General features: G+C 15.3%; 3 protein-coding genes across 3 annotated transcripts, besides 31 other annotated features; 1 reads left to right on the forward strand and 2 right to left on the reverse strand. All coding sequences in view use genetic code 6, as the record gives it.

Annotated features, from left to right (window-relative positions):
* Window positions 1-27: part of a microsatellite that runs on past the window's edge.
* Window positions 1-39: part of a microsatellite that runs on past the window's edge.
* Window positions 1-56: part of a microsatellite that runs on past the window's edge.
* Window positions 1-60: part of a microsatellite that runs on past the window's edge.
* Window positions 1-71: part of a microsatellite that runs on past the window's edge.
* Window positions 1-89: part of a microsatellite that runs on past the window's edge.
* Window positions 54-92: a microsatellite.
* Window positions 93-1,133: 1,041 nt separating this feature from the next.
* Window positions 1,134-4,390, forward strand: IMG5_155360 (hypothetical protein; the record flags this gene model as incomplete). Its single annotated transcript, XM_004030647.1, has 9 exons — window positions 1,134-1,183; window positions 1,928-2,022; window positions 2,380-2,421; window positions 2,467-2,607; window positions 2,683-2,766; window positions 2,822-2,946; window positions 3,053-3,133; window positions 3,306-3,395; window positions 4,364-4,390. The coding sequence occupies 9 exons, from the start codon at window positions 1,134-1,136 to the stop codon at window positions 4,388-4,390; spliced, it is 735 nt and encodes a 244-aa protein (XP_004030695.1).
* Window positions 1,542-1,581: a microsatellite.
* Window positions 1,542-1,584: a microsatellite.
* Window positions 2,615-2,673: a microsatellite.
* A 1,865-nt stretch (window positions 4,391-6,255) lies between the features above and the next one.
* Window positions 6,256-6,300: a microsatellite.
* A 725-nt stretch (window positions 6,301-7,025) lies between these two features.
* Window positions 7,026-7,077: a microsatellite.
* Window positions 7,078-7,858: 781 nt separating this feature from the next.
* Window positions 7,859-9,839, reverse strand: IMG5_155370 (hypothetical protein; the record flags this gene model as incomplete). Its single annotated transcript, XM_004030648.1, has 4 exons — window positions 7,859-7,877; window positions 8,470-8,741; window positions 9,122-9,314; window positions 9,552-9,839. Coding segments are annotated over 4 exons (772 nt in total), but the record flags the coding sequence as incomplete, so codon positions are not given.
* Window positions 8,022-8,063: a microsatellite.
* Window positions 8,036-8,087: a microsatellite.
* Window positions 8,036-8,111: a microsatellite.
* Window positions 8,055-8,104: a microsatellite.
* Window positions 8,362-8,430: a microsatellite.
* Window positions 8,471-8,514: a microsatellite.
* Window positions 8,503-8,783: a microsatellite.
* A 407-nt stretch (window positions 9,840-10,246) lies between the features above and the next one.
* Window positions 10,247-10,299: a microsatellite.
* A 53-nt stretch (window positions 10,300-10,352) lies between these two features.
* Window positions 10,353-10,422: a microsatellite.
* Window positions 10,370-10,482: a microsatellite.
* Window positions 10,400-10,446: a microsatellite.
* Window positions 10,440-10,494: a microsatellite.
* Window positions 10,495-10,960: 466 nt separating this feature from the next.
* Window positions 10,961-11,015: a microsatellite.
* A 219-nt stretch (window positions 11,016-11,234) lies between these two features.
* Window positions 11,235-11,275: a microsatellite.
* A 3,070-nt stretch (window positions 11,276-14,345) lies between these two features.
* IMG5_155380 (hypothetical protein) lies at window positions 14,346-14,942 on the reverse strand (the record flags this gene model as incomplete). The annotated part of the gene is made up of 2 exons (XM_004030649.1): window positions 14,346-14,762; window positions 14,806-14,942. Coding segments are annotated over 2 exons (453 nt in total), but the record flags the coding sequence as incomplete, so codon positions are not given.
* Window positions 14,930-14,963: a microsatellite.
* A 2,722-nt stretch (window positions 14,964-17,685) lies between these two features.
* Window positions 17,686-17,735: a microsatellite.
* A 2,620-nt stretch (window positions 17,736-20,355) lies between these two features.
* Window positions 20,356-20,403: a microsatellite.
* A 1,656-nt stretch (window positions 20,404-22,059) lies between these two features.
* Window positions 22,060-22,124: a microsatellite.
* Window positions 22,125-23,899: 1,775 nt separating this feature from the next.
* Window positions 23,900-23,936: a microsatellite.
* The last annotated feature ends 747 nt before the right edge of the window (window positions 23,937-24,683 follow it).

Below are 24,683 nucleotides of genomic sequence, written 5' to 3' on the forward strand. Positions count from 1 at the left end.
ATTATTATATTATTATTATTTTATTATATTTTTATATTAATTTTTTTTTTTTTATTTTTTTTTATATATTTAATTTATTTTTAATATATAATATATAATTTTTGTTTTTTCAATAATATTATTAATTATATATAATTATTTAATTTAATATATTTTCTATTTTATTTTTATATTGCATTTCATAATTTTTTATTATTATTAAAATAAAATTTATTTAACATTTTAATTTTTTTTTATTTATACATATCTTCTAAAATTTTTAATTACTTAAAACTTCGTAATTTTAAATCTTTGTAGTTTTGTATAATTAAATATTTTTTAGAAAAAATTCATAATTATTATTTTACTATGTTATTTATTAATTAACCATACCCTTATAAGATTTAATTTATTATAAGTCTTTCTAATTATAAATAAAAATTATTTTTTTAAAATAGAAAATAACATTTGAAATTTTAATGTTAATATCTTTTTTCTTAGATAAAAAGTGTTTATATTTTAAAATAAAAAATTATTTTATTTTTATATTTTGATAAATTTTATATATATATTATTTTATTTAATTAAATATAAATTGTTGATTCCTTCTTAACTTTAAAAATATTTAGATATTAAATATTTTTATACAAAAGATTATTTCTTAATATTAAACCATATTATCTTCCAATAAATTTTTCTTCTTTTTTTAATAATTTTAATAAAAATTTAATTATATACATTTTTTTTATTATCATAATTATTAGTTTAAATAAACATTATTATAACTATTTATATTCAAATAAATATTTGTTTTTTTAAAGTTTTTTATCTTTTTTTATTTATTAATAAACAAATAAAACAAATAAAAAGTATAATAAAAATACAGTTTTTTAAAAAATTTATTATATACATTATAGATTCATTTGTAAATTGATAAAAATATTTTATATAAGTAAATTATAATGTGAAAATCAAGAAAAAATCTTTAAAAATTACTTAAAAAAATATTTTTTTGACAAAAAACATTAATGAAAATTACTTTTTTAGATTTTTAAAATCTAAAATGAACAAAAAAAATAGCTAAATCTTTTTTAAATAAAATAAAAATTAAATATCTTTAAAATTTATATTTTTAATATTTTTATTAAAATTTTATGAAGTTAAAAGAAAGTTTAAAAATAAAATACACATTATTTTTTTATAAGTAAATAAAAATAAAAATTTTATTTAAATATTAATATAAATTAAATATTTTATATACGAAAAAATTTTAAATGATATAGTTAAAATTATTACATAATGTAATAATACGTCAAAATATTTTATATAAAACAAAACAAATTATACAATATTAATTTTTTTAATAAAATTATAAAATTTTTAAAAAAAATTAACAACAAAGAAATTAAAAAACCAATTTCTTAAAAGTCTTATTTTTTTTTTAAAAAAAAAAAAAAAAAATTTAAAACTATATATTCATTAATATTCAAACTTCTAATTTTATATTTAAAAAAAATATGTTCGATTTTTTATTTTTTTGAATTAAATAACATTATTTAATTTATTTAAAAATATTATTAATATTTAAAATATATTAATAATTAATTTTAATGTTATCTGAAAAAAGATAATCATATGCAAGTGATAAATCGAATTATCAAAATAAAAAAAAGTTAACAAAGCCTACATTTTTAAGTTTCAAAAAAAAGGATTCAATTTAAAAGAAAGTTTATTTAAGAAATAGAAATTAAACAAAATTTTCCATAAAATAATTGACAATGATATAAAGGGAATATAAAAGATCTGTTATGATGGCACATAAACTTGATAAAAAATAGCTTTTAATAAAAGCATATAGACATTTAAGAGATGCTATTTTATATAGGAACGTAAGATATGATTTAGATGAACTTGATAATAAAAAAAAATTGTATTTATTTATATATAGACTGTAAAATTCAAATTAGTGGAACGATTTTCTTTTGACTTTAAGTTGGATTTATATTTTATTAACTTTTTTGGAACCTGCAAACAGATATGATAGTAATTAAAATTATGATAATTTTTGTACAGTACTTATTTTAGAAATTTTTATTATTACCATATAAATGGCAGATTTTATTATGGAAATCACATAAAGATATTCATAAATTAATAAAAATAATAATGCTTTTAAAGTTCTTCTTTTGAAAAAAAAGACTTTTTTTAGAAGTATGTTCTTTCTAATTATATCAATTGATATTCTTTATTTTTCCTTTTCTTTTCCTTATAATACTTTTAGATTTGGAAGGCTTGTGCGTCCTCTTTAACTAACAATTTATTCTAAGTCTGTTAGAAGAGATTTTTAAGGAATAGCTTAAACTGCAATAAATTTAGTTGTTGTTTTTTTATTTTACTTAGCTGTTATTTTAATTTGGGCTAGTTTAGGAAATACTTTAATTGGTATTTAATATTTTTTAATAAATTATTATTATTTTTAATAAAAAGAATAAAATATATATTTTGATAATTTTCTTCTGAGCCTTAATAATTTATATATTGTTACTTCTTTTGATTTATGGCCAGAGATTATGCTTGATATTCTTAATAATTCTAAATATTATTTACTATATTTCGTACCTTACATATGTACATATTTATTCATATAAAAATATTTATATTATATAAATTTATTTTATTTTATTAATTTATTTTCATAATAAGTAACATTCCTATTTTTATTGTAACATGTACATGTAGCTGTTGTATATGATGGTTTTAAAAAATATAGATAGCATTTGTTTATAAGTAAATAATTATATATTTAAATATAAAAAATAAAAAAAACTTTTAAAATAAAAAGCTGATAGAATAAAAAGAAGAGTAGCTTTATTAAATTGCTTTTAATGTTTGATAGAAAATTATGATGATGACTAAAACATTTCCAAAGATAAATTTATTGAGTTTTTCACATTTGTTTTTGCTAAAGTAAACTTAGATTCTGAAGCCCCAAAAATAGCATAGAATTTTTATGAAAAAATAGATAATAATTTTAATCATAGTGTATCAATAGATTAATTTTTTAATATTATAGAAACCATGGAATAAAATAGATAATTTAGTTTATAAAAGATAAAGCCATGGCCTAAATGGGTTAAACTTAGAAAAAGTTTAAGTAAAAATTTAATTTAAAAAAAATTATAGATAATAAGTATTTTTAAATATTTATGATGTTTTTAACTATACTTAGTTGTATTTTTATTATTACATAAATGATTAATAATAATGAGTAAGTATAAAATAATTTAGATATAGCAGATAATGTATTGCTAATATTTTTTATATAGGAATGTATTCTTAAAATAATTGTTTATGGTTTATAGGAATATTTTTTTGATTCTTGGAATAAACTTGATTTCTTTATTGTAGCATCTCAAGTAGAAAAATTTATATATATATATACTTATTCATATTATATAAAAATTTATATATTATATATTTTTAAAAAAGTTAATTTGTTAATTTACTTTCTATACATTCATAGATAGTAATTTTTTGAAGTAATTTTAATTTGGTAGATTTATTAAAATAGCTAGAATATAAAAAGTTTTTAGGATTTTCAGAGTTTTTCGTACTATAAAGATTTTAAATGCATTATTTGAAGTTTTGCATATAGTTAGTAAAGTGAAATAACTATTTTATAAAATAATAATTTGCATACCTATAATACTTAAATTACTAGTTATTTAATTAATTATTTATTATATTTACTGTGTGATTGGTCTTGAATTATTTACTACTTTACCTCCTGCAAAATATCAACCTACTAAATATGGTCTTAATATGTGTTCTGATTAATAAATTTCTGAAAATAAAATTAATGATTCCTCTAAATGTAATTATGCAGATTTTAATACTTTAGAAGGAGCTTTTTTAGTTCTTTTATAAGTAACAGTAGCTTCTGAATGGGGAAGCATCGTTTATGATTATGGATATAAATTCGATAATTTATTTTTAAGCATTTTATATTTTAATAGTTTTCAATTTATTTCTATTTTTATGTTGGCTCTTATGGGAGGTATTATTTGGGAAGTATTTATTGTTATTGATATGGTTATTGATAATTAATAAATAATTGAAGAAGAATAAGAAATGAACTAAAACATAAGTGAATAATAATAAAAATTATTAAATAATATAGATTTAGAGAAAGATTATGATTAGTTTGTAGAAATTATATATAATTTAGCTAATATAGGAGATAAATTTGTATCAAAAGATAAGGCTAAAGATATAAAATTAGATGAAAACGTTTTACTTAAATAAAGGTTTTAGAAAATTTTAGACAAACATAATTATGATTAGGATTATAGAAATAAAAAATTAAATATTAATTTTTTAAAAGATGTTATGGACATTTGTAAATAAATGAAATTAAGTAACAGGGAAAAAGCTTAGGCTATTTTAAAATAAGAAAATGCCTTATACATGAAAGATGATTTTATTTATTTTTTTGAAGATTAAAATTACAAAAAAATACGAATTAGCTAATATTAAACTAATGAATAAAGAAAAAATTATTCAATAGAAGGTATTTATATTTTATTTTATTTTTATAAAAATAAAAAAAGTTATAAAATAATTAAAAAAATAACTTGAAAATAAAATTGAAACTAATATATAACTAAAAAATTATTCTAAAAGAAATACTTCTAAATTTAATTCTCCTTCAAATTAAAAAAAAGATATTATTTTAGAAATCGAATAGTAAAATTAAAATATTGATAATTTTGACAATTTTGATATTATTTCATAAAATTCTTAAAGAAAAAAAATAAACATAGTTAATTCGATATCTAATTCTAAATTAAAAACTAAAGATATATATTTATAATAACCATATACTTAATAATAAGCTATTTCGCCATAAAAAATTAATAATACTTATTATAATGACCATAACTATAGCATTGAAACTAAAAAAAGTTCAGAATTAAACAATAGTCCCAAAATATATAAAAAAAAAACTGGAAATAAAATTGTTTAGAGTAAAAGTAAAACAAAAAAAAGCGAGGAGTTAAAAAATAGTCCAAGAAAACAAAAAAAAATATTAAAAATAAGATTTTTAGCAGTCAAAAAGATATAGTTAGTTATATAAATTCTTGTATAAATAAAAATTAAGAATTTATAAACTTATCTTTTAAAGAATTATTATTATATTATTATAAAATGAATTTAGTAGATTTTAATTAAAAATAAAACTAAGATTAATTAAATAATTACGTACATGATAATTATTAAAATTAAAAAAATATTTAAAATTATTGTTATAAAATAAAAAATGATTTAATGTAAAAATAAAATGAAATTCAATAAATTAAAATAATTGATTCGAATTCTATCATTAATGTTGCTATTCTATAATCAGTAGATATTAAATGTATCCAAAATATGGAATATAAATATTTTAATAAAATTTATGACTAAAGTTTTAATTAAGTTGCTGATTCCTATATTTAATATTTATGGACTTAATAATCTAAACTACTCTTTCATTTTGATAATTTATATAAGTAAATATTTTTATTTCATTTAATAAATTTATAAAATAAAAAAAGATATGATTATATGCCTATTTAACAATTCGTTTAATTATATTGTAGTATAGAATTATAAATATCTGCATTAATGATGAATAAATATTGTTCTTTTAAAATTATATATCAAAATGAGAATAATAATTGGTTTACTTTAAATTATATAAATGAAAGTTTTTGCTTATAAAATTTAAGTGAAGGAATATGGGATATGTTCAATGATTTATTTGAGAAGAAATATGATATATATGCCCATAAGAATATTTTTTAATAAGATTTAAATTTTAGATATTTAAATGATAAAATAAAATAATTTTTTAATAATTGTTAAGAACTTTCTAATAATTATCATCTTTAATAATTAAATATTGAAGAATGTGAATTCAGTACAACTATTTATATTCCATTTGAGAATTCATGCAAGGAGAAAATATATGAAAGTGTGAAAAAAATAATTTGTGAATGTGAAAAGGATAAATCTTTAAATAAATATTATGAGAATTACATTACTAATGTTTTGAATGGAATATGTATCATCTAACTTTTTGATAAAAATGAAGAAAATTAAGGCAACTTTTCTATTAATTTTGATAAGTTTAATCTTAATTAAGCTATTTTAGAAGAAAGAATATCAAAATAGTAATAATATAATGCAACCCTTAATTATAATTAAACTATTGAATTTATTAAGGATCTTAAAAATAGTATTAGAAATAATAATGACAATATATTTAAAAAAATAATGTTATTACTATTCTATAAGAAATATAATTGCTAAAATAATTTTGAAAAAGAAAGATAAAACAACCATTAAAAATAATATGTTATTAAAGAAAATTAATTATAATAAGATTTGTTAAAAAAATCATAAAATATTAATTAAATATAATCAATGAATCCATTAATATATTCTCATAAAGCTCAATGAATTTTTTTTTTTTTAATATAAATTATAAATAAAAACTAATTATAAATTAAATTTATTTTCAAAAATAAAATTATTGATTTTTTATTTTATATTGGATAATTGGATAAAACAATGAAAAACTTTATTTAATCATAAAAAATATATGTAAAAAAATTAATATTAAAATAATATTATAATGCCAATAAATATATTTAAAATATTCAAATTTATATAAGATTAATTTTTGATTTTTAAATAATATTTTTGAATAATAATAAACAATTAAAAAAAATATTAATTTTATATTTCTTATATTATTTATAGTGTTTTCGGGCCTTTTAATTTCTTTTATGAAGCTTTTAATATTTACAATTACTTTGAATTTTATTGATTATTTATTACTTTAGTTAAATTAGTTTTTTAAGGAATTTTTCTTATAATTATAAAAAAAAAAACTAAATAATATATAATTTAATGATTCTATGATTGTCCAAAAATATATAATATATTTATATTAATTTTATTTATAAGTAAGCTTGTTTGATAGAATTTTTTATCGAAGTTAATTTTTTATATACATTTAGATAATTTTCTAAATACATTTTGTTAATTTTTAAGAGTGAATTTTTTTTACTTAAATTACTTTCTTTTTATCAATTAATTAAGGTTTTAATTTTATTTAATCAAACTTTTTCAGAAAAGATACTTATAATAAATTAATTACAGGAAAAATAAATTTGTAATATTATAGAGTTATACAAAGTTTATTTAGTTTTTTATATTGTCTCGTCATCAAATTCAATTTATTTAAGATAAAAAATTTAATTAAAGAAGAAATAAACATTCTATTTTTATTTACTTATAATATATTACTAATAATATTTAAAATTATATACTTAAAGTCATATTTTCATATACTTTTATATTAAAATGTTTTTATTAAATTTGTATAAATTTTTAATATTATTCTGTAGAAGGTGGAAAATATATATTTGAATAATTTAAATAAGTTTAAAAAAAAAATACATTCAATAGTATATTTAATTTAAGGAAAATTTCAAATATAATAAAAGGTGTATAAATTAATAAATAATTCAAGTGTACAAATCATAAAATTACTAAGTAATATAAAGTAAAACAAAAGAGAATATTAAATAATAAGTAATTTTAAAGTTAAGAAGTATTATGAATATTTATAAATAATATAAAAAAAAAGCTTATGAAAATTAGAAATATAATTTTTGATTGAGACATATATATAAATATATTTATTTATATTTAAATAAAAATAAAGATAAATAATAAATTTTAATATAAAATAAAGTATATATAAGAAAAAATAAAATAAAAAAAATAATAAATATATATTATTAAAATACTATTTTATATATATTTATCAAAAATATTGTATTAATCTATATTTATTTAAATTATATCTATTAAAAAAAACTATTATTTAATATAATACATATTATTATTATTAAAAACAAATAAAAACTAAAAATAATTAAATAAATAGTATCATATATAATATATTTTTATTAAAATTTCAAAAACAAATAAAAGTAAAAAAAAATATATAAAATAAAATAATATATATATATATATATATATAAATATATATACTTAGATATATTATATAAAATATAATTACATTTTTAAGATTAAAAATATTAATAAATGTATATATTTAATACTTATTATTTTTAAAAAGATACAAAATGCATTTAATTTTCATTAATATTTATTAACATTATTATTATTTTAATTATTTAAATAAAAATTTTTATATTATACTTAATTTTTTTCTTAATTTTCATTATTTTCTGTATTTTTTTATTATAATTATATTTTCTCTTATATTTTTTCTATTTATTACTCTTAAATTTTTTCATTTTTTTATTCTAATTATTATAAATTTAATTATTCTTTTAATTATATTTCCAATTATTCTTATTATTATTATTTTTATTAATTATTACCTTCATTCAATTTTTATTAATTTACATCTTATTCAACTGATTATTCTTATTCAACTGATTATTCTTATTCTTATTCTTATTCTTATTCTTATTCTTATTCTTATTCTTATTCTTATTCTTATACTTATTCTTATTCTTATTCTTATTCTTATACTTATTCTTATTCTTATTCTTATTCTTATTCTTATTCTTATTCTTATTCTTATTCTTATTCTTATTCTTATTCTTATTCTTATTCTTATTCTTATTCTTATTCTTATTCTTATTCTTATTCTTATTCTTATTCTTATTCTTATTCTTATTATTATTATTATTATTATTATTATTATTATTATTATTAAATTAGCATTTATTGCATTAAATTTTCTTCTAAAATTCTTTTTTATTATTTCATTATTTCTATCTAGTTTTTATTATAATTAAGTTTCTCCTCTAATTCTTATAAAGTATTCTTTTATGCTTCTACAATATCCTAAGCCCTCTATTACATTTAATTTAATTATTACATTTTATGTAACCCTACACTCATTAAAGAATGCAGAATTATATCGAATTTAGTACCTTAATCCAAAAAAACTCTCGTTTTACCCCCTTTCTTTTTAAAACGAAATCAGGTTCGTCTTCCCCAACTTACTTTTAGACATTAAAGACTGATTTTAATAGTTTTGATACATCACTTTCTTCCTCATCTTCCTCTTTTTGCCCTTATTTTTAAACTAAAGTAGCTTCTTCACCATCCGAATCTTCTGAAATAACTCTTCCTTCGACTATTTTGACATTTCTGAGTAATAAGATTTTATATGCACCTTCCAAAAAACCTTTGTTTTCAGGCCATTCTTTAGAAATTTTATCTAATCTTAATTTAGCTTACTAAATATAAACTTAAGCTATTTAAATATAATTTTTAATCAAACTAAATATATATAATTATTTCAAATACAAAACCATTAAAAGTGAATTTTTTTCTTCTTAGTTATTATAAGAAGAAGTTTGCAAATCATTATCGTTAAGGAAATTTTTTTTGAATTTTTTTAAATCTTCTGAAGATGAGAAATTAAAGGAAACCTCAAAAATTCTATTCATATATTCATTTAAGTTTATATTTACATCGGTTTTTATTAATTCATAGTCTTTTTCAGAAAAATCACTTATTTAATATATTTCTTCGAATTTATGAATATTAAGGAACTTTAATATGCAAAAAATTATCTTCTTTTCTTTAAAAGATAATTAGTTATCAAGGCATTTCTTCTCGAAGTCTCCCCAGTTTATTATTTCGATGATAGCCTTTATTAATATTGCCAGTCTAGACCTAAAAGGATTCCTTATATGAACTAATTTAAACTGATTTTCGATATCTTTCACTAAATCAGCAGCCATTAATTACTCGTACATTTCTCTTTTAAATGTATTATGCCACACTTCTCTTATCATATGTCTCCATTCAAGACAAACGGCTCGTATTTTAAATAACTCGTAGGAAGATAAACATGGGAATATATAATCCTGAAATATAAAATGAGGAACTTTAGAACAATATGAAGATGTATTGTATCTGATATTTTCACAGGATTTTACTACTACTGTGTAGTTTTAGTTCATGTCAAAAGTTATGGAATTATCAATCGGGTCGTATTTTTTAAATAGTTTTAAATCTACAAATTTCATTGAAAGGATGTTACTAATATCTTATATAGTCATAAATTATTAAGGCATTTAATTAATTAATTTGTTTTTATCATCTTCTTCTTGATTATTTTTATATTCTTCATATTATTAACCTATTATATTCTCTTCTTCTAATTATTATTATTATTATTATTATTATTATTATTATTATTATTATTATTATTATATTTATGTTTATTAATATATGTTTTGATTATTTTCCTACTACTAAATATCCGATTCTTATATAAATTTTATATTTTCTTATTATAATTATATATTTTCTTATTATTATTATTTATTTTCTTATAATTATTAATTATTATCTTATTATTGCATATTTATTTCTTATTATTTTTAAATATTTTCTCTCTATTATTATGATTTTTTTTAAATATTTTCATCTTAATATTATTATTCTGTCTATGTATTTTCATCTTATTAAATTTAAAATTATTTTGGTTATTAAAACATTGCATTTTATTTATTATTTTCGCATTAACAAGATGTTTCTTATTTAGTGTTTTTTTTAATGTAAACTTCTTTATTTTTGCTTTTCAATATACTCATTATTTTTTCTAGATTATTCATTTGTTTCGAAGGCATTTTTTATTAATAAATTTCTAAAATAAAGCTAATTTTTTTTTATTGACTTTCTATTTTTTTCTTTAATATTTTTTCAACTTATTATTCTATTTTTTAATTAATCTCATTATTTTCTTAATCTATTCTCAAATTTATATTATCAAATATATCTTCTTCTTCTAAACATAATAAATCACAAATTCCTTACAAACTTTCTTCATGTAAAAAAGCGTCGTTATTTATTAAATTTATCGCAGATTAAAATTATGTAAGATTAAATTATTATTATTATATAGGATTTTATTATTATTGTTATATTTCTTCATTATTATTTTAAATGTAATTTATTTCTTGTACTTAGTGAGAGTCATTTAATTCTTGTTCATCAATTTGGAAAGAATCTTATCTGTTATTTTGATTATTATCGTTTTAGTTATCGTTTTGTTCCATTTGTAATGTATAAATTATATGAAAAAGTATTTAGTATTATTATTATTTTAGTTTTAATTAAATACTAATATATATTTTAATTTTTTTTTTAAATAATTTATACAAAATATTTAAATATTTTATCAAAAAAAATAAAATTTTCTTTCAAATATATATATATATATATATTTAATAATTTTATTTTTAAAACATAAATAATAATTTTTAATATACTTTTATTATATATTTTTTATTTTAAATAATAATTTAAAAAAATTTCAAGATTATAAATATATTTTTTCCTTATATTTTATTATTAAAAAATTGAATTTATAATATATATCTTATTAATATTTTTCTATTTTCATCAAAATAGTTACTTAATTTTTATAAAAATTAATTATTTTAAATATTATTTTTTCTATAAATATGTATAAATACAACAACTTATGAAATATCAATATTTTTTGAAAAATATATTTATTTTATTGTTTTTTTCGTATTTTTTTTTAAAAAAAAATTAAAAACAAATATAAATTTCTAAAAAATTATAATAATCATATTTTCTTAAAAATTATGTAAATTCATTAGCGATATTTTATATTCTAACTTAACTAATAAATCATCCTATTAATCTTTAATTATATTACTAGGTTTTTTATATTTAGTACTTTAAGCTTATTATTTAGCTGCATGATACAATTTTTGTTAATATTATTCTTTAATTTAACTTAAATTCGAGTGGTATTTATTTAATTTTAAATTAAAATAATTTATATTTAAAAAATTCTGCAACTTAAGTACTTAATATTTTTTTATTTATTTTAAATTTATCAAAGCTCAATTTTAAAGTTCTTTAATAAACTTTTTAATAGAAAATTTTTCCATATTCATTTGCTTAAAGAAAAAATTTCGACATTTATTAAAAGCGATAATTTCTTATATATTTTCAGGGGTCATTTCATTTGTAAATTATTAATAAATATTTATTAAATTAATTGATTTTATTAAACATACTTAATTGGTTATTCAATATTCTGAAGATTTTAATTTATTTTCAATATATTCATATGTTTTTTAATTTCCTTATGAGAGATAATTTTTAAGCAAAATAGAAATATTTTAGTTCATTAAAGTTAAAATACATATTTATATAATATTTTATGCTTTTTAGATGATATAATTTATGTCATGAATAAAAGGAAAAATATTATTATTAGTTAGAAAAAAAGTTATTATTTTGTTTATACAGTCTCAAAAATTAATTATTTCAGTAATATCTTAAGGGATTTAAAGTCAAATATTTACTAATAAACATAGTCGGAGAGTGGATGCATAAATAGATTTGTTACGATCATTAATATATTGAGTAAAAAATATTTTTAATTAAAAATATATATGGCATTTGTAGAAATTAATTTGGATTAAACTAAGAAACTTATATTAATTTGATAATTCATTTTTTTTTTGATTTTATATATTTATTATTTTAATGGATATCATTTTATTTATTTTAAATAAAATAATTTATGAATTTATAAAATCGTTATTTTTTATAATTTTTTTACATAAAAAAATAAATACTAATTTTTGATTATATACTTTTATTATTTAGTTTCATTAGTATTTATATATAGATAATCAGATTTTCATATATATATGTAAAGTTTAAATATGATATTTTATTTGAAATATATTTTAAATTTTATAATTACTAAAAAAGCTATTAAATATATATAATTTTCAATTTAAATTAAAATTAATTTTTTTATATTTTAATAGTTAAAAGAATTAATTAAAATAAATTTTATTATCAAAAATATAGTTAAAAACTTAATTTCGTATTTAAAAATCTTTTCTTTTTTTTTTAATACATTAAAGCTTAAAAAACAATAAAGCTTTAATTTTTTATATTAATGTCGTATTTAATTAATTCAGAGCGATATATTTTTTTATTAATTTTAATTATTATTATTTTTACAAAAATCTTAATAATTTTATTATTATAAACTTTAAGTCTTTAGGTTTAGTAATATTAATAAAAACATTTTTACTTAATTAATTTTAATCAGAAACGAATAGTATTTATATTATTATTACTTTAATATTTATTATAATTTTTTTTTATTTGATAAATAACAATAAAAATAAAATATGTTATTAACAATTAAATTGTCTTAAAGCTTTATTTAATTTTATACTTCTAATTTTATTTTACAAATTATATATATATTAACAAAACTTTTGTAAAAAATTGATTTTTATTTTATTATTATATAAATTAATTAAATATTTACATTTTTAATCAAATCTATATATTTATTTAACTACATTCAGTCTTAAACTATATTTATTTGATTTCTATTATTAATTATAAAAAATGATTATATATTAAATTTAATTTATATTTTTTAAATAAAATGAATTTTTATTTATAACAAATAAAATATTAGTACATACTTAATTTTATTTTATATTTTCAATTAGTTCTGAAAAATTTAATAATTTATTTTGAGACATTTATTAAATTTGTTTGCATTTTTTTACATAAATCATTATTTTATTAAAAAAATTATTTTTTCATAAAAAACACCTTTTTTAAGATATGCATTAAAAATAAAATTACATATCAACATTTTTTCAAAGTATCTTCTTTCACCAAAAATAATATTAAGATTAAATTGATTAATTGATAAAAAATTATCTATAAATAAATATAAAGATATTTTATATAAAGATGACATTATACTATTTATTTAATTTGTTTTAGAGATTTTATTGAAGTTGAATAGTGTAGTTTAACTTAATACGAACATATTTGCCATAAAAAATGAATTTTTCTTTCGATCGCTAATAAAGATTAATGTCTAAATCTAATCTATTGGAAGCACAAAAACATACATAAACACTTATATAAGGAATATACACAAACACATATATAAATTAATGTATATTAGTATTAGAATTTTATTAATAAAGTAAAGGCTATTTTTATTAATTATATGAATAAATATATTGTAAAATTTGAAGTATTAAAGCAATCATTTAATTATTCTTTTAATTAATATTTTACTGTTTAATAAAATAAATAATTTAAATAAAATTTTTTAATATATATAATGTTTTATTTAGTTTTATTATTATAAAATTATGACTTTTTATTAGAGAACAAAATCAAATAAATACATATTATTTTGAAAAAAAAAAATATGAAATAATATAGGTGTAAATATAATGTTTTGGATTTTATTATTTTCAAATAAAAAAATACAAATTGTTAAATTTACTTTTAGAATATATAATTTAAGTTATAATATATCATCTAGTTTCCTCGTTTCCAACTTATAATTCTAGTTCAGTAATTCTTCGTTATAATCCCAAAAGTTGTTGTTAAAGAGCTGTTTTTTCACCTTTTAGAGATGTTATTTATTATTATAATCTTGCGTTTTCGGCTTTTTAATGTGCAAAATGCCTTTTCATTTCTTCATCGATTCTTTGCAATTCGTTTGTCAATGTTTTTTTTACATCTTAAGTTTTCATTGACAAAACTGATTATAATGTATCTTTTTCACTTTTAAGAATTTAAACCTCTTTTTTGTGAAAATTCATTTCTTCGGCAATACCTTTTATCATTTCCTTTTATTTTATTTTTTTGTTATATACATTATATTTTTTTTACTTCTAATGACATTAATTTTCCTTTTAAAGATGCAGGATTGGATCCTCCAAAAGAGTTTTAAGTATTATAAAATCCTTTTTGTGTGTCTTCAAAACCTCTTGTATTTCCTTATTTAGATGCACTCATTTTTTTATTTTTTATTTATTATTTTTTTATTAGAGAAATTTATTTTGTAATTATTTTTTTATTTATAAATTATATTGCAATATAATAATTTTTTATTAAGAAAAATATTTTTTGTTTTTTGTTTTTTTTGTTAAATTTAATTGGTTATTAATATATATTTTATTTATATAATTTTTTTAAATTAATAATTAAAATTTTTAATTAAAATATTTAACAAATAATATAATAATTATTATTATTTTTACTTTTTATTCCTTAGTATAAATAACGAAATATGTGTACTTTTCTAAAAAAACTTAATCTAATATTAAATTTATATTTATATTTATATTGAAATTATATTTTATAAAAGTTTAATAAATAATTTAAATTTTGTGTAAAGAAATTATATTATTTATTTGAATAATTACAGAGTAATAATTTAAATTTCAAAATAATAGGATTTTTAATTAAAAATAGCTTAAATATATTTTTAGAGCAATTTAATTTAATTTTTTTAAATATTTAGATAAATAATTAAAATAAAATAATAATAAACTCGTAATTTTTATTTAAACCTTATAAAAAATTCACGATTTATTATTAATAAACATGAAAATTAAATCAACCATTTAATTTTATATAATACTTGATTATATTTTTTTATATAAAGTATTATATAACAAAAAAATAAATTAATATAAGCATAAAATAAAATATATATAGTTAAACAATATAAATATTAAAATCATACAAAAATTGAAATAAAATAGATCATAAAAAAAAAACTTTTTAAAAATGGATATAATGTATTTTATTTTATTATGGATATGATATGTGAAATACATAAAATACAAATTTTAAAACAAATTATAAATTAAAAAAAGTTTTTTTAAAAAATAAAAATTAATATTTAATGAAAAAAAAATATTTAATAGTAGTAATACGATTAATTATACTAATAACTATTACTATTATATAATTCATAAATTAATATTTTATTTATTTAAAAGTATATATAATATTATACATATTATATGAATAATTATCAATTTCAATTTTTTAATAATCAATAATATTTTATTACAATAAAAATTAATTTAGATGTATTTATATATTTAGATTTATTTTATTTTCAATATTTCATATAATTTTTTGAAGGCTTGAAAAATAAATAAATAAAAATAAAATAATATTTAGTTATTATAGTTAAATTTTATTAATATTATATTTTTAAGGAATAATGGATGAAAATTACTTAAGATAAAGTATAGTGATCACATAAAATGTAATTTATATATATAAATATAAATAAATAATTTCATATTTTATTATAATTTTTAAATAATACATTTAATAAAATATTTTTTTTAAAAAAAGTAAACTTATTTAAATTTAAATAATGAAAAATAATTACTTCCTCCTGCATAAATGTACAAAAATATAAATAAAAAATAGTTAAATTATTAAAAAAAATAGTATTGTTGAGACATAAAATGAATATTTGGAATAAAATAAAAACTTTAATGAATTTATAGATAATATATAACAAAACGAAACAAAAAAACTTTAACTATTAGAAAGATTTGATTGTTTAAGAAATCCTGATTGGGCTTTTTTAGATTGTAAGTTGGAAGACCCTTTATATACTTAATAGTTAAAATTATTGTGTATAACTTGGAATATGCATGGTGAATTAGCAATAGAAAATATAAAATAACTGATAGAAATAAAAAATGTTCAACATCATTTAATAGCTATAGGTTCTTAGGAATGTTAGAGGTCTATTGCGATGAGTTTTTTATTTTCTTCAAAGCAAAAATGGGAGAATATTTTGCAAAATTAATTAGGAAATTAATATATTCTAGTAAAAAGTGTAACAATGAATGCATTACATTTAGTAATATTTGCACATTTAAATATATTTTACCATATATAAAATGTGTATTCAGATTCAATAGCAACAGGGATGTTTAATATTTTAGGAAACAAAGGAGGTTTGGGGATAAGTTTAGATATAGGGATTAAGAAATACATATTTATAAATTCTCACTTTGCTTGTGGATAAGATGAAATTGAAAAACGAAAAAATAATTTTGAAAGAATTTATAAAAATTTGGATTTACCGCCTGGAAAAAAAAAGGAAGAATAAGAATTAAATAAAAGATTTGATTATATTTTTTGGATGGGAGATTTTAACTATAGGTTGGATGTATAAAATAAGAATGTAGCAGACTTAATGATTAAAGAAAAAAGTATGTTCGAATTATTAAAAAAAGATTAACTTTAATAAGAAAAAATTAACGGAAATATCTTTTAAAAATTTAAGGAAGGAATTATTTTGTTTCCACCAAGCTATAAAATGTTAAAGAAATAAAACTCTTATGCCTTGGGAAGTAACGCCAGGATACATGGATGGACTGATAGAATATTATTTAAAGAAAAGATTAAAAATAGTATATAGTTGTAGAATTATGAAATGGCTTTGAATGTTTTAGGGTCAGATCATAGACCAATTTTCGCCTAGTTTCTAGTTTAAAGTGTAATTTAACCTTGTATGTAGTATAATAGTATAAGTTAACCATAGTATTGTAATTGTTGTTGTGTTTTTTGAACAAAATAAGACATTAATATTTTTATTTATATATACAAATAACATAACATTTCTTATTAAAAGATTTTTTTTATATATAAAATATATATGTTTGTATATATATATATATATATTAATATTATTTTATTTAAATCAAAAAATTATACATTTTTAACATACACAATAATTTTATTTATTTTATTTAATAGATTTTCTTTATTATATTTAATAAGAAGTTTATACTGGAATAACTGTATTCCAATTTTATTATTATTATTTAGATCTTAATTCTTCTTGTGCTAGTTACTATAAAATATGTTTTTTTATTTTTGGATTAAATTCATCAATTTTTATAATTTTTTAATCTAATGACTATTTTTTAAATCTAGAAGGATTTTTTTATTATAATGATTACTTAGAAGATAATTATTTATCTATATTTGTTTTAGATTCAGCAATCTAGTAAATAGCAATATTTGATTAACTTGCTTTTTAATCTTTAATTCTTTATTAATATACTAAACTGTTTCTCATCATCATTTCTACTATTGGGTTTTATAATAATTATTAACTTGATTAAATATTAGGGTTAATAGTAGTTTTAATATTTTCAAAATCGTCTTAATAATTATCTTATTATATGCTTTTTAAACCATGTAATTAGAATTATTTCTTTTTGTTATTAATAACACTTTTGGAGTTTGAAATATTTGTTTCACTTAATAAATTTGGAATGGATTAATTCGATATACATTTTATATTAGGCATTTAATTAAATATATATTTTTATGAAACTAATTATTCACTTTTTTAATTATTATTATCTTAAATTTTATTTTTTTATGTCATATCCAAAGTCCCTAATCTTTTTAAAAGCCTTTTATCTTGTTTAGGAAATAAAGAGTTGTCTGTATTTTATACTTTATTTATTGTTACTTTATTCATATAAGAATATTTTTCAATAAATTGCTTTTTTATATTTTTTATTTTATTTTATTTTTACAAAAAAAGATAAAATACTTCCATAATAAAGCATGCGTTTAATACATCTTGAGAACTTTTATTTTATTAGTGATATTTAAATATTTAATTTTAAGAAGAATCTTAATTATTTCCGTTTAATAAAAGTTTAATCCAAAAATCTTATTTTATTATATTAATTTTATTTTTTATTAAATGATAAAAAAAAACCTAAATCTTTTGGATTTGTATTTACATTTTCTAATCTATTTATTTATACTGAATTTTTTTTTTTTTCTAATTCTTTTTAAATATCCATATATTTTTAATTATCTTTTTATTTATCATTAATATTAGTTTATAAAAAAGAGAATCTAGATTTTTATTAAACTTTTCCATTATATTATAATTATGAAATATTCTAATGTTCATTATCAGAATCATCGTTACTTTAAGATCTAGTGTTTACAACTGAAATAATAAAATTCATTTTCTTAAAGTCTAAAGTATTTAATTAATTAATTTATATTAATATGTTGTTATTAAGATAAAAACTATTTTTTATTAAAAATAAAATTACTACTATCTCTTTTTTTTTTTTTTTTTTTACAATTTTCAAAATATAATATTTTAATTTAAATTCAGCTTCAGTTAAAATTCTTGTATATAAAATTTCAGCTAATTATTCATAATATTCAGCTTTTTCAGTATCAACAATAATATTAATAATTCTTTCAACCGACTTAAAATTAATAAAATTATATTTTATCAAATATATATTTTTTACATTACTACACATTAATGTCCATTTTGCTTAAAAATATTCACTTAAAATTTATTTTAAACTACTATATTAAATTTTCTATTAAAATAATTATTTCTTAAAAAAAAATTTTTTGACACTTTTTATAATATTTTATTTATTTAATATATATTCAGCATCTATATTATTCCATAATAAAGCTTCCTTTTTATTTTTTTATTTTAATTTCCTTTTTTTTTTTAATACTTCCTAATATCTAAACTTGTCATTAAAATTATTTTTATGCAAATTATCACAACTTGAATGCATTCCTATAAAAATTCCTAATTTAGTTATTAATCTTTTTAAAGTTACAGGTTTTATATGGATTTTAGTTTTTTAATCAACTTTCATTAATTTTTATATATCTTTTAATACATTATTTATTGTAAAAGAAGAAATATGTTTATTTTCGTTTTAATATCTGAGTAAAATATCTTCTATTTGCCTATAATTTAATTCTTTTGCTTATTAATGTTATAAATTAAAATAATCGTATCCGGTTTAAATTTTTATGGCATAAATTAAATTATAAATATTTTCAATTGGCTTTTAAATGTTTGGTTTATCAGTAATTGTTTCTATGCCAACAATATTCTATTTTTATTTTTTATTTTTTTAATATAAATATATAAATAACTTTAAATTTATTAATTCTATCATCAATTCGTTTTTTAGTAAATTATAAGAAAAAGCTAATTAAAGTTCCGATAAATTTCTAATATATAATAGTAAAACTTATAAAAATATATTAATTAATATACAAAATTACTAATAAATCAACCGTTTAGTTAAGAGTTTCTTAATAACCAACAAATTTTTAAAATAATTTATCTTTTATACTTTAATATAATTTCCCTTCTTAAGGGATTTCTTATATTAAATTTTGAATTGTGGATAAATTATCGTTTCCTAAAATTAATTTACTTAAATTTTCCATTTAAGCTTTTCCTATAAACTCTTCTTATGTCAAAAAACTGTATATAATAGAAACAAAATATATTTTTTTTAATTTCTAGAAAAATAAAAAATAATTTACTCTATTATAGAATAAAACTCATTTTATCCAATTTAAAAATCTTTATTTTAGTCAAAAAGTGTATAAAAATCTAAAAAAAGAGTATGAAATTCTTCAAAAGTGGTATTTAAAATAAATAATATCATCATACTGTATTATTAAATTTTTTTATAAAATAAATAAATATTTTATTATAAATTACGGGTCAATTGAATTTATTCCTTATGAAATTTAAATTAAAGTTTAGGTTTTATTTTTATTAGCTTATATTGTAGAAAGATTTTTATCAGCAAAGTGATTAGTTTTTAATAAAATTAATAATACATCATATTATTATTAAAGCGAAATAGGCTAATCAAGCAATTAAAATACTAATTTATTTGAAAGTTTTTGTAAATAAGGAACAAAATTGTTTTTTTTGCTTTAATGAGCTCCTGGTGAATTGTTTTTATTTTAAGAAGTGCTTTTGCTATTTTATTATTATTCTTCATTTATATCTTCTTTGATATTTTGTTCATATTTATATAACTAAGGTATATATGCATTAATTTAATCACTATTATTTCTTTTTGAAAAATGTTTATAGGAATTTGCTTGAGTCGATTTTATTCTATTTCTTTAAATGCTAGATCCTTAAATTATCATATATGAATAGTATTTCTTTTTTTTATATTATAAATATATCTATTTTTTCAAAGAGTTTAATTTAATTTTTATCTTATATGTTTTATGAAAAATTTGAAATCGAAAATAAAAACTTTATAAATAATAAAAATATACACGAAAAAAATAATTGATATTGTTTCAATATAATATATATACTAATCAAATTAACTTTAATTAAATTATTTTATTTTTATTGAATTTTAAGATTTGTTTTTTTATAATGAAGATTTATATATTTACTATTCTTGTAAAACACATTTTAATATGTATGATAATAATTAAATATTTAAATAATTTTTTAAAATTGAAAAAAAAAATATATAAATTTATATATGGAAATTAAATCAATATTAGTATATATTTTATATAAAAGATAAAAATAATAACAAAAATTTTATAAAATTAATTTTATTATAAAAAGCTTTTGTATTATTTTTTTATAAATTTATAATATTTTTCAATTTTTTTAAAAAAAAATCTAATTATCAAATTTTTATAAATGCTTAAATATATTTTATTTTTTTTATCTGTTTTTATTTTCGGATCTCCGTTAGTTTTATTAGCATCAATTTTAGAAGACATTTTATTACAAAAAATACTAACGCTAGATTAATCATGGGTACTAATATATTTTATAATTAATAAATTTATTTACTTTATTTAAAATTAGAAAAATGACATAAATCGTTTCTATTATATCGGTATGGTAAATGTAGTACTAATAATAACAGTAAGAATAGTTTATGTAAATTAAACAAGAACTAATAAATATTATGAAACATATGTCAAATCAATAATTCAAGATTTGGGCACTAAATAAAAAAAACAAAATTGAAAATTGAAAAATTCGAATATTAAAAATACGTATATATTTAGTATTATCAATGTTTTATCTTTTACAATATAGAAATATAATTTTATTTTACATGTTAGTTTTTATTTATTTTATTGAATTTTTTTATAAATGATTTATGCTTTAAATTTAAATTATTCTTTATTTCGACATAATTTTAAAGAACAAAAAATCATTTACATACAAAAAAGCTGATTTAATTAATTAATAATTTTAAAATATTGCAAATTGGCAAATAGTAATTTGCAAAAATATTAATATATATATATATATATATATATATATATATATATATATATATATATATATATATATATATATAACAATAAAGACTTAAATATGAAAAATAATATAAAATTGCAATTTTTAAATCAAAAATGACTAAACATTATTAAATAAATCATTTGATTTAGACAAGTAATTTGTTAAATTTCTTTAAGAAAACGAAAATGTATAATTATGCTTTATATTGATATTTATTAGTATTTTGTAAAAAGAATAAACAAAGATAAAAATTTACATTAAAAATAAATTAAGATAGAAATAAAAAATAAAAGATCATAAAAAATCAAGAATAATTAAAAGCTAGAATATTTAAGTAAATAAAAAAAAATATATCAAATATTTATTATAATAAAAAATCTAAAAGATAAATAATAGAAATAAATAAAAAACAATTCAAGGACTAATTTAAAATATTAGTGAAATGTAAAAACCTATATGTATTATTTAAGTAATAGTAAATAAATGTTAATAATAATTATTGAATAGATTATTAAAGTCTTTAAAATTATCATAAGTGTTATTTATTTGAAAAATAATTAGATTAAAATAATTTAAATTAAGGAGCCTTAAAAAATATTAAGAAATTATTATTAATAATATTTTTAAATATAAATCATAATAATTTTTTTACTATAATATACATATATTAACTTAATGATTTTATTTTTGAAAAACAACTTAAAACATATTTTGTAAATAATCAAAAAAATAAATAACTCAAAGTATAAAATAAACGAAGTAAAATCAAAGCCAAACAACCGATTTCAAAATCTAAAATTTTTGGCATAATTATATAAGATTATATTCACAAATAAAAGTATTATTTAATTTTTTTTTAATTTAATTTTCCTACCAGTTAGCAAATAATATAGACATTTATTAATAATTAATATAAAACTAATATGAAATTTTGTTACATTTATTATAATATTTTGGTATTAATTGCAGGAAGTTTTTTACATTTATAAAAATATAATTATCTCATAAAAGTATATTAAAAGTTTGAATTTTTTTTAAAAACATAATAAAGTAAGTTTATTTTATATATTATATATATGAACTAGCTAATATTTTCAATAAATATATATTTTATTGAAGTTAATTAATATAATATAGTTTAAGGTAGTTTTTTTAAAAAATATATATTATATTGAATTAAAAAATAGGAATCCAACTGTGCATAAGTTAGTAGTATCATATAAAAACTTAAATAGATTAAGTTTATAGAAAATGTATTTTCAAATTAATTGTTATATTGATTATGTGAAAATAAATCATTTAATATAAAAAAATATTTATTTTTTAAACTTTTTTTACTAATGGTAATACAAAAATTATTATTTCTAATTATAAATCTCCCAAATAAAAAAATAGGTATTTTCTTAAATTTAATTAAATAATATGCAAAATATATCTTTCGATTAAAATAAAATAATTATGAAAATTCAAAATATTGCAATTAGGAAAAAATAAAAAAAATACGATGCTAACTTTATTAAAAAAGAAAAAAAAATGGATTAAATAAAAGGACTATAAATTAAATATCAATATTTAGAAAATTTAAAAACTTAAGATTTTTTGAACTATTATTGATTTAAATTAATGGATTAATAATAATAAAAAAATGAATATTCTTAAATTGTCAAATTTCATAAATAAATATAGGTATGTTAGTAAAATATAAGAATGAAAATCAAATATATTTGTTTTAAGAATTAAATAAAAAATTAATTTATAGTTAGTTAAGTAGTAAGGTAGAAAAATCTACTTCAATAAGAATATATTAAAACAGGTTTTGTAAAATATTACTGCATTTCTATTTTATTTTATTTTATTTTATTTTTATTTTTGTTTTTTTCAATTTATAGTTATTATTGATTTGCTAAAAAGGTTTAGGAAAAAGTTTAAAAAGAAATTGGACTTTAATTTATTAATTAAAATTTGTTATAGATTAATTTAAAAACGAAAGACTGTAGTTTAAACTAATAAAATTTGACTCACATTTGTTCTTTTTAAAGAAAAATATATAATAAATAATATAAAAAAATATGGGTTTAATTACTTTTGTCTTAAATTAAAGAATTTCATTTAATTTTTTTAATTCTTAGATTACTTAATTTCTTAAAAATAAAAAATGTTCTAATAAAATTGTGATTTATAATTAATTAAAAATAAATAAACTTAACTTTTTTTTGTTTTACCTATTTCAACATTCATAATTTTTTCTTAAATAATTCAACTTTCTCATCATTTTAAATGCCTCGTAAGCTGTTTCATTTTTTAAAAGCCAGATTTTTGATTATTTTTTTTCCCTGAACTCAATAAAAACAGTATCTTAAGATATTATTTTTAAATCGATGATATCATCAATTTATTTTTCATAATATTTGGTTTAATTTCTATTAAGAAATGGATAGCAAATAAGTATAAGTTCTTTTATATTCAAAGTAGCTATATCTCCTGGCTTTTTATTATAAATATTATTTTCATCAATACCTATAATTCTAGAAGATTTTTTTTCTGATTTATTGCTAATTTTGATAACTTTGAATTCCTCATATTAATGTATATTAGCAATATCAAATTCATTTAATTT

Source organism: Ichthyophthirius multifiliis, assembly GCF_000220395.1.
Source record: "Ichthyophthirius multifiliis unplaced genomic scaffold scaff_1120509251181, whole genome shotgun sequence".
Lineage (NCBI taxonomy): Eukaryota > Ciliophora > Oligohymenophorea > Hymenostomatida > Ichthyophthirius > Ichthyophthirius multifiliis.